Source organism: Eptatretus burgeri, chromosome 15, assembly GCF_056783735.1.
Source record: "Eptatretus burgeri isolate ZD-2024b chromosome 15, Ebu_testis_v1, whole genome shotgun sequence".
NCBI classification, from domain to species: domain Eukaryota; kingdom Metazoa; phylum Chordata; class Myxini; order Myxiniformes; family Myxinidae; genus Eptatretus; species Eptatretus burgeri.
The window spans coordinates 57,271,350-57,288,035 of record NC_140975.1 but is presented as its reverse complement, the minus strand read 5'-3'; the positions used below and the strand labels follow the sequence as shown (position 1 = coordinate 57,288,035).

At 37.3% G+C, this 16,686-nt stretch overlaps 2 protein-coding genes across 11 annotated transcripts in view; one reads left to right on the top strand and one right to left on the bottom strand.

The window, feature by feature from the left end:
* Positions 1 to 16,686, top strand: part of LOC147012249 (metastasis-associated protein MTA1-like) — a 116,593-nt gene that overhangs the window by 95,115 nt on the left and 4,792 nt on the right. For 5 of the 7 annotated variants that reach the window (XM_085856125.1, XM_085856128.1, XM_085856129.1 and 2 more), the window contains 2 exons: positions 11,372 to 11,529; positions 11,840 to 14,175. In XM_085856125.1, the coding sequence (XP_085712251.1) occupies positions 11,372 to 11,529; positions 11,840 to 11,960 (279 nt within the window). In that variant the 3' untranslated portion in view covers positions 11,961 to 14,175. Of the gene's footprint in view, positions 1 to 11,371; positions 11,530 to 11,839; positions 14,176 to 16,686 lie in introns of those variants that run through there. The other 2 variants (XM_085856126.1, XM_085856127.1) reach the window with 1 other exon arrangement.
* HAAO (3-hydroxyanthranilate 3,4-dioxygenase) overlaps positions 14,666 to 16,686 on the bottom strand; it is a 97,793-nt gene continuing 95,772 nt past the window's right edge. For all 4 annotated transcript variants that reach the window (XM_085856130.1, XM_085856131.1, XM_085856133.1 and 1 more), the window contains one exon: positions 14,666 to 14,936. In XM_085856130.1, the coding sequence (XP_085712256.1) occupies positions 14,864 to 14,936 (73 nt within the window). In that variant the 3' untranslated portion in view covers positions 14,666 to 14,863. The remainder of the gene's footprint in view (positions 14,937 to 16,686) is intronic.

Below are 16,686 nucleotides of genomic sequence, written 5' to 3'. Positions count from 1 at the left end.
TAGTATATACTAAAGAGACACTCACATTCTAATAGTACATACTTTATAGACACTCACATGTTAATAGTACATACTTTATAGACAAACTCGCATTCTAATAGTACATACTTTTCAGACACACTCACATTCTCATGGTACGTACTTTATAGACACACTCACATTCTAATAGTACATACTTTATATACACACTCACATTCTATTAGTATGTACTTTATAGACACATTCCAAGAGTACGTACTCAAGAGACACTCGCATTCTAATAGTATGTACTTTATAGACACACTCACATTCTAATAGTACATACTTTATAGACACACATTCTCATAGTACGTACTTTATAGACACACTCACATTCTAATCGTACGTGCTTTATAGACACACTCACTTTCTAATAGTATGTACTTTATAGACACACTCACATTCAAATAGTACGTACTTTATAGACACACTCATATTCTAATTGTACGTGCTTTATGGACACTCACATTCTAAAAGTACATACTTTATTGACACACATTCTCATCGCACGTACTTTATAGACACACATTCTAATAGTACGTACTCTTGAGACACACTCGCATTCTAATAGTACGTACTTTATAGACACTCACATTCTAATAGTATATACTAAAGAGACACTCACATTCTAATAGTACATACTTTATAGACACTCACATGTTAATAGTACATACTTTATAGACAAACTCGCATTCTAATAGTACATACTTTTCAGACACACTCACATTCTCATGGTACGTACTTTATAGACACACTCACATTCTAATAGTACATACTTTATATACACACTCACATTCTATTAGTATGTACTTTATAGACACATTCTAAGAGTACGTACTCAAGAGACACTCGCATTCTAATAGTATGTACTTTATAGACACACTCACATTCTAATAGTACATACTTTATAGACACACATTCTCATAGTACGTACTTTATAGACACACTCACATTCTAATAGTACGTACTCTTTCGACACACTCACATTCTAATAGTACGTACTTTATGGACACTCACATTCTAATAGTACGTACTTTATAGACACACATTCTCATAGTACGTACTTTATAGACACTCACATTCTAATAGTACGTACTCTTGAGACACACTCACATTCTAATCGTACGTACTTTATGGACACTCACATTCTAATAGTACGTACTTTATGGACACTCACATTCTAATAGTACGTACTTTATCGACACTCACATTCTAATAGTACGTGCTTTATAGACACACTCACATTCTAATAGTACGTGCTTTATAGACACACTCACATTCTATTAGCACATACTTTATAGACACTCACATTCTCATAATACGTACTTTATAGGCACACTCGCATTCTCATAGTACATAGTTTATTGACACTCACATTCTAATAGTACTTACTTTATGGACACTCACATTCTAATAGTACATACTTTACAGACACACTCACATTCTAATAGTACGTGCTTTATAGTCACTCACATTATAATAGTACGTGCTTTATAGACACTCACCTTGTAATCGTACGTGCTTTATAGACACTCACATTCTCAGAGTACGTGCTTTATAGACACACTCACATTCTAATAGTACGTACTTTCTAGACACACTCACATTCTAATAGTACGTACTTTATACACACTCACATTCTAATCGTACGTGCTTTATAGACACACTCATATTCTAATAGTGCATACTCTATAGACACACTCACATTCTAATAGTACAGACTCTATAGACACACACATTCTAATTGTACATACTCTATGGACACACTCATATTCTATTAGTACATACTTTAAAGACACACACATTCTAATAGTACGTGCTTTATAGACACACTCACATTCTAATAGTACGTACTTTATACACACTCACATTCTAATAGTACGTGCTTTATTGACACACTCACATTCTAATAGTACGTACTTTATAGACGCACTCACATTCTAATCGTACGTACTTTATAGACACACTCACATTCTAGTAGTACGTGCTTTGTAGACACACTCACATTCTAGTAGTATGTGCTTTATAGACACTCACATTCTAATAGTACGTACTTTATAGACACACTCACATTCTAATAGTACGTGCTTTTCGACACACTCACATTCTAATAGTACGTACTTTATAGACACTCACATTCTAATGGAATGTGCTTTATCGACACACTCACATTCTAATAGTACGTGCTTTTCGACACACTCACATTCTAATAGTACGTACTTTATAGACACACTCACATTCTTATAGTACGTGCTTTATAGACACACTCGCATTCTCACAGTACCTACTTTATGGACACTCACATTCGAATAGTACGTACTTTATAGACACACTCGCATTCTAATAGTACGTGCTTAAAAGACACACTCACATTCTAATAGTACGTGCTTTCTCGACACACTCACATTCTAATAGTCCATACTTTATAGACACTCACATTCTCATAGTACGTACTTTATAGGCACACTCGCATTCTCATAGTGCATAGTTTATTGACACTCATATTCTAATAGTACGTACTTTATGGACACTCGCATTATAAAAGTACATACTTTATTGACACACTCACATTCTAATAGTACGTGCTTTTAGACACTCACATTATAATAGTACGTGCTTTATAGACACACTCACATTCTAATAGTACGTACTTTATAGACACACTCACATTCTAATAGTTCGTGCTTTTTCGACACACTCACATTCTAATCATACGTACTTTATTGACACACTCACATTCTAGTAGGATGTGCTTTATTGACACACACATTCTAATAGTACGTGCTTTATAGACACTCACATTCTAATAGTACGTGCTTTATAGACACACTCACATTGTCATAGTACGTACTTTATACACACTCACATTCTAATCATACATACTCTCGACACACTCGCATTCTAATAGTATGTACTTTATAGACACATTCTAAGAGTACGTACTCAAGAGACACTCGCATTCTAATAGTATGTACTTTATAGACACACTCACATTCTTATAGTACATACTTTATAGACACACTCACATTCTAATAGTACATACTTTATAGACACACATTCTCATAGTATGTACTTTATAGACACACTCACATTCTAATAGTACGTACTCTTTCGACACACTCACATTCTAATAGTACGTACTTTATGGACACTCACATTCTAATAGTACGTGCTTTATAGACACACTCGCATTCTATTAGCACATACTTTATAGACACTCACATTCTCATAATACGTACTTTATAGGCACACTCGCATTCTCATAGTACATAGTTTATTGACACTCACATTCCAATAGTACTTACTTTATGGACACTCACATTCTAATAGTACGTACTTTATACACACTCACATTCTAATCGTACGTGGTTTATAGACACACTCATATTCTAATAGTGCATACTCTATAGACACACTCACATTCTAATAGTACAGACTCTATAGACACACTCATATTCTAATAGTGCATACTCTATAGACACACTCACATTCTAATAGTACAGACTCTATAGACACACACATTCTAATAGTACGTGCTTTATAGACACACTCACATTCTAATAGTACGTACTTTATACACACTCACATTCTAATAGTACGTGCTTTATTGACACACTCACATTCTAATAGTACGTACTTTATAGACGCACTCACATTCTAATCGTACGTACTTTATAGACACACTCACATTCTAGTAGTACGTGCTTTGTAGACACACTCACATTCTAGTAGTATGTGCTTTATAGACACACACATTCTAATAGTACGTGCTTTATAGACACACTTGCATTCTAAGAGTATGTACTTTATAGACACTCGCATTCTAATAGTACCTACTTTATAGGCACACTCACATTCTAAGAGTATGTACTTTATTGACACTCACATTCTAATAGTACGTACTTTATAGACACACTCACATTCTAATAGTTCGTGCTTTTTCGACACTCACATTCTAATCATACGTACTTTATTGACACACTCACATTCTAGTAGGATGTGCTTTATTGACACACACATTCTAATAGTACGTGCTTTATAGACACTCACATTCTAATAGTACGTGCTTTATAGACACACTCACATTGTCATAGTACGTACTTTATAGACACACTCACATTCTAATAGTACGTACTTTATACACACTCACATTCTAATAGTATGTACTTTATAGACACATTCTAAGAGTACGTACTCAAGAGACACTCGCATTCTAATAGTATGTACTTTATAGACACACTCACATTCTTATAGTACATACTTTATAGACACACTCACATTCTAATAGTACATACTTTATAGACACACATTCTCATAGTACGTACTTTATAGACACACTCACATTCTAATAGTACGTACTCTTTCGACACACTCACATTCTAATAGTACGTACTTTATGGACACTCACATTCTAATAGTACGTACTTTATCGACACTCACATTCTAATAGTACGTGCTTTATAGACACACTCACATTCTAATAGTACGTGCTTTATAGACACACTCGCATTCTATTAGCACATACTTTATAGACACTCACATTCTCATAATACGTACTTTATAGGCACACTCGCATTCTCATAGTACATAGTTTATTGACACTCACATTCTAATAGTACTTACTTTATGGACACTCACATTCTAATAGTACATACTTTACAGACACACTCACATTCTAATAGTACGTGCTTTATACACACTCACATTCTAATAGTACGTGCTTTATAGGCACACTCACATTCTAAGAGTATGTACTTTATTGACACTCACATTCTCATAGTACGTACTTTATAGACACACTCACATTCTAATAGTACGTACTCTTGAGACACACTCACATTCTAATAGTACGTACTTTATGGACACTCACATTCTAATAGTACGAACTTTATCGACACTCACATTCTAATAGTACGTGCTTTATAGACACACTCACATTCTAATAGTACGTGCTTTATAGACACACTCACATTCTATTAGCACATACTTTATAGACACTCACATTCTCATAATACGTACTTTATAGGCACACTCGCATTCTCATAGTACATAGTTTATTGACACTCACATTCTAATAGTACTTACTTTATGGACACTCACATTCTAATAGTACATACTTTACAGACACACTCACATTCTAATAGTACGTGCTTTATAGTCACTCACATTATAATAGTACGTGCTTCTCGACACTCACCTTGTAATCGTACGTGCTTTATAGACACTCACATTCTCAGAGTACGTGCTTTATAGACACACTCACATTCTAATAGTACGTACTTTCTAGACACACTCACATTCTAATAGTACGTACTTTATACACACTCACATTCTAATCGTACGTGCTTTATAGACACACTCATATTCTAATAGTGCATACTCTATAGACACACTCACATTCTAATAGTACAGACTCTATAGACACACACATTCTAATTGTACATACTCTATGGACACACTCATATTCTAATAGTACATACTTTAAAGACACACACATTCTAATAGTACGTGCTTTATAGACACACTCACATTCTAATAGTACGTACTTTATACACACTCATATTCTAATAGTACGTGCTTTATAGACACACTCACATTCTAATAGTACGTGCTTTATTGACACACTCACATTCTAATAGTACGTGCTTTATTGACACACTCACATTCTAATCGTACGTACTTCATAGACACACTCACATTCTAGTAGTACGTGCTTTGTAGACACACTCACATTCTAGTAGTATGTGCTTTATAGACACACACATTCTAATAGTACGTGCTTTATAGACACACTCGCATTCTAAGAGTATGTACTTTATAGACACTCGCATTCTAATAGTACCTACTTTATAGGCACACTCACATTCTAAGAGTATGTACTTTATTGACACTCACATTCTAATAGTACGTACTTTATAGACACACTCACATTCTAATAGTACGTGCTTTTCGACACACTCACATTCTAATAGTACGTACTTTATAGACACACTCAAATTCTTATAGTACGTGCTTTATAGACACACTCGCATTCTCACAGTACCTACTTTATGGACACTCACATTCGAATAGTACGTACTTTATAGACACACTCGCATTCTAATAGTACGTGCTTAAAAGACACACTCACATTCTAATAGTACGTGCTTTCTCGACACACTCACATTCTAATAGTCCATACTTTATAGACACTCACATTCTCATAGTACGTACTTTATAGGCACACTCGCATTCTCATAGTGCATAGTTTATTGACACTCATATTCTAATAGTACGTACTTTATGGACACTCGCATTCTAAAAGTACATACTTTATAGACACACTCACATTCTAATAGTACGTGCTTTTAGACACTCACATTATAATAGTACGTGCTTTATAGACACACTCACATTCTAATAGTACGTACTTTATAGACACACTCACATTCTAATAGTTCGTGCTTTTTCGACACACTCACATTCTAATCATATGTACTTTATTGACACACTCACATTCTAGTAGGATGTGCTTTATTGACACACACATTCTAATAGTACGTGCTTTATAGACACTCTCATTCTAATAGTACGTGCTTTATAGACACACTCACATTGTCATAGTACGTACTTTATACACACTCACATTCTAATCGTACATACTCTCGACACACTCACATTCAAATAGTACATACTCTATTGACACACATTCTAATCGTACATACTCTATGGACAGGCTCATATTCTTATAGTACATACTTTATAGACACACTCACATTCTAATTGTACGTGCTTTATAGACACACTCGCTTTCTAATAGTATGTACTTTATAGACACTCACATTTTAATAGTATGTACTTTATAGACACACTCACATTCAAATCGTACATACTTCATAGACACACTCACATTCTAATTGTATGTGCTTTATAGACACACTCACATTCTAATAGTACACACTTAATAGACACACATTCTTATCGTACGTACTTTATAGACACTCACATTCTAATAGTATATACTAAAGAGACACTCACATTCTAATAGTACATACTTTATAGACAAACTCACATTCTAATAGTACATACTTTTCAGACACACTCACATTCTCATAGTACGTACTTTATAGACACACTCACATTCTAATAGTACATACTTTATATACACACTCAAATTCTAATAGTATGTACTTTATAGACACATTCTAATAGTACGTACTGTGGAGACACTCGCATTCTAATAGTATGTACTTTATAGACACACTCACATTCTTATAGTATGTGCTTTTCGACACACATTCTAATACTTCCTGCTTTTTGGACACTCACATTCTAATAGTACATACTTTATAGACACACATTCTCATAGTACATACTTTATAGACACACTCACATTCTAATAGTACGTACTCTAGACACACTCACATTCTAATAGTACGTACTTTATGGACACTCACATTCTAATAGTATATACTTAAGAGACACTCACATTCTGATAGTACGTACTTTATAGAAACTCTCACATTTTAATAGTACGTACTCTATAAACACACTCACATTCTAATAGTACATACTTTATGAAAAGTATGTAAAATTAGAATGTGAGTGTCTATAAAGTATTTACTATTAGAATGTGAGTGTGTATGAAAAGTATGTAAAATTAGAATGTGAGTGTCTATACACACTCACATTCTAATAGTACGTACTTTATAGACACACTCACATTCTAATAGTACGTACTTTATTTCACACTCACATTCTAATAGTATGTACTTTATAGACACATTCTAATAGTACGAACTCTATCGACACTCGCATTCTAATCGTATGTACTTTATAGACACACTCACATTCTAATAGTACGTGCTTTTCGACACACTCACATTCTAATCCTTCCTGCTTTATCGACACTCACATTCTAATAGTACGTACTTTATAGACACACTCACATTCTAATAGTACATACTTTATATACACATCACATTATAATAGTATGTACTTTATAGACACATTCTTATAGTACGTCCTCTAAAGACACTCGCATTCTAATTGTATGTACTTTATAGACACACTCACATTCTAATAGTACGTACTTTATGGACACACATTCTAATAGTATATACTTCAGAAACACTCACATTTTAATAGTATGTACTCTATAGACACACTCACATTCGAATAGTACATACTTTATAGACACTCACATTCTAATATTACATACTTTTCAGACACACTCACATTCTTATAGTACGTACTTTATAGACACACTCACATTCTAATCGTACGTACTTTATAAACACACTCGCATTCTAATAGTATGTACTTTATAGACACACTCACATTCTAATAGTACGTGCTTTTCGACACACTCGCATTCTAACAGTACGTGCTTTATAGACACACTCACATTCTAATCGAACATACTTTATAGACACTCACATTCTAATAGTTCGTACTTTATAGACACACTCGCATTCTCATAGTACATACTTTATGGATACTCACATTCTAATAGTACGTACTTTATAGACACTCACATTCTAATAGTACGTGCTTTATAGACACACTCGCATTCTAATAGTACGTGCTTTATAGACACACTCACATTCTAATAGCACTTACTTTATGGACACTCACATTCTCATAGTACGTACTTTCTAGGCACACTCGCATTCTCATAGTACATAGTTTATTGACACTCACATTCTTATAGTACTTACTTTATGGACACTCACATTCTAATAGTACATACTTTACAGACACACTCACATTCTAATAGTACGTGCTTTATAGACACTCACATTATAATAGTACGTGCTTTAGAGACACTCACCTTGTAATCGTACATGCTTTATAGACACTCACATTCTCAGAGTACGTGCTTTATAGACACACTCACATTCTAATAGTACGTACTTTCAAGACACACTCACATTCTAATAGTACGTACTTTATACACACTCACATTCTAATCGTACGTGCTTTATAGACACACTCATATTCTAATAGTGCATACTCTATAGACACACTCACATTCTAATAGTACAGACTCTATAGACACACACATTCTAATTGTACATACTCTATGGACACACTCATATTCTAATAGTACATACTTTATAGACACACTCACATTCTAATAGTACGTACTCTAGAGACGCACTCGCATTCGAATCGTACGTACTTTATAGACACACATTCTAGTAGTATGTGTTTTATAAACACACACATTCTAATAGTACGTGCTTTTACACACACTCACATTCTAATAGTACATGCTTTTAGACACACTCACATTCTAATAGTACGTGCTTTATAGACACACTCACATTCTAATAGTACGTACTTTATACACACTCACATTCTAATAGTACATGCTTTTAGACACACTCACATTCTAATAGTACGTGCTTTTAGACACACTCACATTCTAATAGTACGTGCTTTATAGACACACTCACATTCTAATAGTACGTGCTTTATTGACACACTCATATTCTAATAGTACGTACTTTATAGACACACTCACATTCTAGTAGTATGTGCTTTGTAGACACACTCACATTCTAGTAGTATGTGCTTTATAGACACACACATTCTAATAGTACGTGCTTTATAGACACACTCACATTCTAATAGTACGTGCTTTATAGACACACTCACATTCTAATAGTACGTACTTTATACACACTCACATTCTAATAGTACGTGCTTTATAGACACGCTCATATTCTAATAGTGCATACTCTATAGACACACTCACCTTCTAATAGTACAGACTCTATATACACACACATTCTAATTGTACATACTCTTTTGGACACACTCATATTCTAATAGTACATACTTTATAGACACACTCACATTCTAATAGTACGTGCTTTATAGACACTCACATTCTAATAGTACGTACTCTAGAGACGCACTCGCATTCTAATCGTACGTACTTTATAGACACAGTCACATTCTTGTAGTATGTGCTTTATAGACACACATTCTAATAGTACGTGCTTTATAGACACACTCACATTCTAATAGTACGTGCTTTATAGACACACTCACATTCTAATAGTACGTGCTTTATAGACACACTCACATTCTAATAGTACGTACTCTAGAGACGCACTCACATTCTAATCGTACGTACTTTATAGACACACTCACATTCTTGTAGTACGTGCTTTATAGACACACTCACATTCTAATAGTACGTGCTTTATAGACACTCATATTCTAATTGTACATACTCTTGACACACTCACATTCTAATAGTACATCCTCTTTGGACACACTCATATTATAATAGTACATCCTTTATAGACACACTCGCATTCTAATAGTACGTGCTTTATAGACACACTCACATTCTAATAGTACGTGCTTTATAGACACACTCACCTTCTAATAGTACGTACTCTGGAGACACACTCACATTCTAATAGTACGTGCTTTATAGACACACTCGCATTCTAATAGTACGTACTTTATAGATGTACACTGTTGAATAAAAGATAACGTGTAGTGCTGTCTACCACAGGGTGGCGTTTGTGGCCTACGTTAGCACATGACATGCAGTGAGACACAGAAACAAACAAAGAGACCAAAATGCAATTCCCTCTCGTGAGGGTAATACGATAGGAGGGGAATTTAGATAGATTTACAAGATGTGAACATTCCTTCCTTGTTCGAAAGGTAATGCAGTGTAATTACTCTGAGCATGATTATCCATTGTATGTCCTCACCATTTAAACATAAAAACCGCTCGATCGATACCTCAAAGCACTTACAATAACAAAAGGAAATTGATTGAATAACAAAACCAATGCTCTATCAAAACCAATTTGCCAGGCACCTTTGGCGAGGAATGTAACAGGTGCGTGTTCGAGTGTGGAACACCATCAAGTTGTCTGGTGAATTTGCAGAGAATCAACGTTTTGATCGCGGTGCAGATGCAAACATGACAACGTTTTAACACTCCCCACTCGTGCTATGGTGTCGTTTGCTTTTGGTGGACTCAAAGCCCATCCATCCAAGGGACGCTTCGTTGCGTTGCAATGGAAATTAAGGCTTGAAACTTCAAGACCCGAACTGTCATTCATTAGCACAAACCATGCACGCACCGCAAGAAACACAACACAATTAATCTTCTTGCTAAATCTTTAGTGTGCCATCTGTTTGTAAAATCATAATGTGTGCCGATTCCAGTTGGGGTTGGGGGTTGAGTATTGAGGGGAGCGGTGCTCATGTAACCACAGTAAAAATCGGTTGTTTTCCTCATCTTTTTATTGCATTGAAAGTTGTATTTGTGCCAATGGTTTCCCACGATGACTCGCTGTCCATTCGCACCATAACCCTCTGTCTTCACCCTGCGAAGGCGGTAGGTGGGCGGCCATACCTGGTGAACGGCAGACCGTTTGTGGGCAGTGCACGGTTTGTAGCGAAGGGAGCCACACCACCCGTGGCCAAACGGCGACGCCTGAATTGCATCAATGCTCCCGATGATGTATACTTTGTCGCCAGCGCCGAAACCAGGTGACTGCCACTCATTCCTAGAAAGTACATCGGCCACCAGCTTGCCTTCTCTTTGTTTCTGCATTCCAACATCCTTGGTACCTTGTAGTTCCCGGTGTGCCTAGCGATCTTGAACAGATCTGTATTGTCCACGTTCAAGACTACAAGTTGATAACTTTTCAAAAATCGTTTCCTAATAACTTTTTAATTTGTTTACTCGTAAAATCAGGAGCACATTGCAAGCAATTTTTATACAGCGAGCTGTCACTAGAATAGTGAGCGATGTAACTGTCCGCTTAGCACTTGCTTATCTCCGTCCTCCCTCGCACAGACGTGTGCGGAAGCTCCTTTCGGCCCTGGAAATGAAGCGCTCGGCAAGGCGGCCATACCAGAACATTACGCCGCGATCCTTGCAGCCAATGAACTCCGAACCCATTGTAATTGAGGACTGAGCTCGTAGCACTCCTCGTTCACCCTTTCTTCCTGTACTCCTCATGCTTTATGCTTTCTTTCCCCCCTTGTAACCCCCTTCCTGCCATATCCTTATTTTTACATTCTCCCCCTCCGCTTTTGCTCATCTATCTCTCCATCCACTCTCTGACCCTCCTCCTCCCCCCCCAATTCAAAGAAAAACAAAAAAAGCAACATCATCCACATCAAGCGCATTCAGATTTTGAATCTTGTACAATGTGTCTTTTCTAAACACGTGTCTCTATTCCTTAGCCAGGCTTTCTTTTTCTTCCTGTTAAATGCCTTGAGTATATAATTTTTAATGTACAAAAAGCCTTTGACTACATTAACCTCGTGTGTACTTCAACGGCCGTATTTGCCGAAGGGATTTTGCACCACATCAAACGAGCTCGTTACCGTGACGATGATCTTGTATGTTTGTTCTTGTTTTGTTTTTTTTCTTCCCCCTTTTATTATTATTATTGTTATTATTATTTTTGAATGACATGCAGGGGGTTGTTGTTTGGGTTTTTTTTTTCTTTTCTTGTTTAACTAGCTGAAAATGGGGTTTTTAACGAGCGGTATTGATTAAAAACACCATCTTGGCATGGGGTGACAGACTTTTGTGCAAACCACCCAACTGTGGGCTGAATATTTTTGATTGCTTTTTATTCGTTAATTTAAAGTAAAAAATAAAATAAAAAAACATACGCATTGTTCAGGAGAGAATGCCAAATCCAAAGTTTCATGAACACCGATTTGGTGAATGTCTAAAGGTGTGAGGCTCGAGAAACTGACCCATTTTCTGCAAAATTGTTTTCTACAAATTTATAAAGTATGAAAAAAACAAAAAAAAAACAAAAAACAAAAGCACCTGGTTCACGTGTATGTGTAGGAAATGTGGTGGTGCACTGTACTCTCCGTTCTTTATATGAAGAGCTGAAAGCAGCAGCTAAAATAATATTGCTCTATTTTATTTTTTCTATGTAGAATTCTTGTCTTTCTCATTGTATTTCCTCAAGGAGGCTTTTTTTTCCTGCCACCCTCCCCATGCACCTGTCAATGCCCCCACCATCTCCCCCAGTCACCGCATCATCGGATGATAGCGTAAGAATGACCTCTGGTTTGAATGCGCGTGGTGCTGTGCATCGTCACGTATCCTAGCGACACCGGGCTCCCCTCCCCTTATTCCCAGCAATGCTTCTCCATCCAATCGGACGTTTATTTTTCGGTGCAGTTTCTGGGGGTGTTTCAAGACCTTGGTCTTTAACACCCATGGTCATTTTTAATAAATTAAGAGAAAAAAAATCTTTTGTAATAGATCCCGAGCACTTGGCTCTGCAATTTCATATCAAAAGTGAATAGCAAGGGTGATTTACGACAGATTCCTCGAGGAGGGACCGTATGAGTAAGAGCTTCATGGTGTCTTGTCCCTCGCCAATGTGACCTAGCTTCACCGTCCGTCCAACGTGTCCTCGTGACGCCATCGTCAGTGTTGTGTGCAGGGGGAGTGGGGCAACTTAGGAAGGTGCAATTTGTTTTGTTCACCTACTTGAGCCATATGCTAACAATTTTGAGCTGCCCTTTTACAATGTTTATGGTATGTACAGGAAAAGGTTTGTAAAAGATTGGGATAGTTTCAACTTGTTTTTGTTTTGTTTATTTTATTTTTTTCATTTGTTTGCCGTTATCCTTGTTCATATTACATTTATCATTTCACCTTTGTGAGCCACCTTGACTACAGAGCGTCATGTGTTTGCTTGTTTAGTGGTCATTTCGATTAATTCCATGTATGTCAAGCCCAGAGAGGGATGGGAGGGGAGGGAGAATGGTGGGGGGGGGGGGAGCAGTGTTGTGGAAAGTTAATTTTGGTTGACGTGGGTGAAGTCGTGAGGGTAAAACCCAGGTCAAGGCGCCACCTGAGCAATCTGTGGACCCATTCTACCGCTTCTCACATTATTTTGAATTTGTTTTGAAGCTTTTTCTCTGTTTTCCACCTTCATGCTTCAAATTTTACTTCTGGAAGCGTCTTTGTAAATACATACGGAGAGAAATGTTGCCGGGAAGAGGTGCCCGGGATTTTTAAATGAAGATTCTGGCGCCACTGCGCTGTCCTGTTTTTCGGGCCTGTTTGCATGCCGTTTAGAGTAGCCTTACGCCTGTTGACTTTCATGTACTGTATTCGCTGTATTTGACAATAAAATGACTAATTTCTGACCACGCCTTGTCGCTCGACTTCGGGCAACTTTTGGGAACCCTCAGCAGAGCATACTTTCAACATGACATCACGTGCTTGTCAATCATCACATATTTTCAATGTGATTGCTAAATAGATCCGAATCTGACCTCCCGACTCAAAGCAGCGAACGTTCGAACCATTATATCACCGAGCCTGGTTAAATGGATAATAATTATTAGATCAGCAACTCACTTTTAACACCGGATTCGGTGGCGACATGGCTGAAGCAATAAATGGTATGTGCTGCTTCCTCGATTGATGCTCAGGACTTAGAGGATAGAACATGGATAAACCCCATGGGTTCATACACTACATCTTATTCTAACGTACTTGCTGTGGTCTTGTATCATTTAATGTTCAAACATTTGATAACCAAGCTGTTTAACGTTAGAATCTCTGACTTTTAAGCTGAAATAGATCTCCACACCCTGCTTTGTCAGAGCTGTACTCGTGTTTACTGCCTTGAGATGATGTTTGAACAGGATTTTAATGAGTTTCCAACAGTAAATGAATGAATCCCATATTTGAGAAAATGAAATCCACTTTTTTTGTGTGTAATATATTAATCACCTTTTTTTAATGACATTTCATGTAATTCTTGCTGCACAATATTATGATTTCTCAGATTATTTTCTTTTATTCGATTTACTAAAAATCGAAGCTGCTTCACTTTTGTTTCTTCCTGGGTGTTTGACTGATCATGAGGGTGAGTGAGCCCTTGGGTCTTGTCCACTTGCATCTGCAAGGAAAAGGAGTTGATGGCACATTGATCCTCAGTTGTGTACAGCTGAAACTTAATGACGTTTCACAATTTTAGTTATGTAAAAGGTGTGTTCAAAATGTTCCACAATAGTACAGGCATTATATGACATGACCTCACACAAATTGCAACAGAAACTCTTTCAACTGGTTTATTCTCATAAATATGTCCTGTGTAACATATCAAAAGTCCGAAAGCCGCTGTCACACCTTGACGATTTAGCCAGCGTATGCCGATTTATGAAAAATTTGTCTAAAACACTGGCACACCTCGAATACGTTATGGGTACGTTTTGTATACGTTAAGAGCACGCTGAAAAACACTGCCATACGTCGTAGTATGCTGGCTTTAAACATTGTACTTTTGGCTTGTCCTCAAATTTTGCATGCTTGAAATTTTACGACGTATGCCGGCGTATGACTCGCACGTTCCGCTACGCTGGCCATAAGTTGTAGGCACGTTATGCAATAGCTGACACACGTCAACACACGTTACTTGTAAGTTACGCATAAGTCGAAACATGTCGAGGTAATGTTTAGCGTACCCGAAACATTTCTAACCTATGAGTAACGTTTTGTAAGCACGCTACACGAACGTTGTTCACACTTCGCAACACGTGACTTGAAAGTTCCTCATACGTCGAAACACGTCAAAGTAATGTTTAGGGTACCCGTGACTTATTTATAACATGAGTAACGTGCTTGGAAATTATTTGTAAAGCATGTCCTACACACAAATACATATGTAGACGTATTTGACGTCTTCAGGACGACCACAGAACTTACTGAACGCGTTTCGAACTTACAGATACCGAATAATGGCGTATTGGCAGCGATTAGGGGAATTGGTATATAAAAAGGGGCTTCGCAGGAGGAACCCATCTTTTTTTAGACTTCGTGGTGAGTACATGTCCATGTCATTCCGAGAGATGGAGGATACGGAATGGCTGAGACGACAATACCTACCTGTCCTCGAACATCAACATGACCTCATCGAGTTGACACTGCACCAGTTGCGTGCCAATAGAGCCGGGAGAAGAAGACGTGAACGGAGGAGAAGGAACTAGGTCAGACCATGGATCGGGAGGCGACGCCATTACGGCATAGATGACCAGCTCATGGTGGTACTCTGGAACAAGGACCATGCATCCTTCATCAATTTCCTTTGGATGCCCCCAGCGATGTTCGACGAGCTGCTAGCCAGAGTGGGTCCAAGGATAACCAAGCAGTACACCTTCTACAGGGATCCGCTTGAGCCTGGCATGAGGCTGGCACTGAGCCTGCTGCTATTGGTGCCGTGACTGCAGTGCTGTTGAAGCGATTTAACTCGTTCAATGAAAACAATTTTAAGTGCGAGCACCAGCGTCCAAAAACAATAGGCGAGTGACAGGCATTTATTGAAATCGTTCAGTGTAAATCATTTCAATAGTCGAGTGGAAGCGATTTAACTCGTTCAATGAAAACGATTTCAATTGCCCAGCACCAGCGTCCAAAAACAATAGGCGAGTGACAGGCATTTATTAAAAGTGAAGTTGCAGCCTATGAATAGAAAACCTCACGTAGTCGTCGACAATACACTGCCACGCTATGCATACGTTAGACTATCGTTGGGCATAGGTTGTGGACACCTAAAACACCCTAATCAATCGTTGGTATAACTTATCTATAAGTTATCGAAGCGTTCTGTGTTCATTACTAGTACATTATGCATTTGTCCAAGTCGTTTTGAA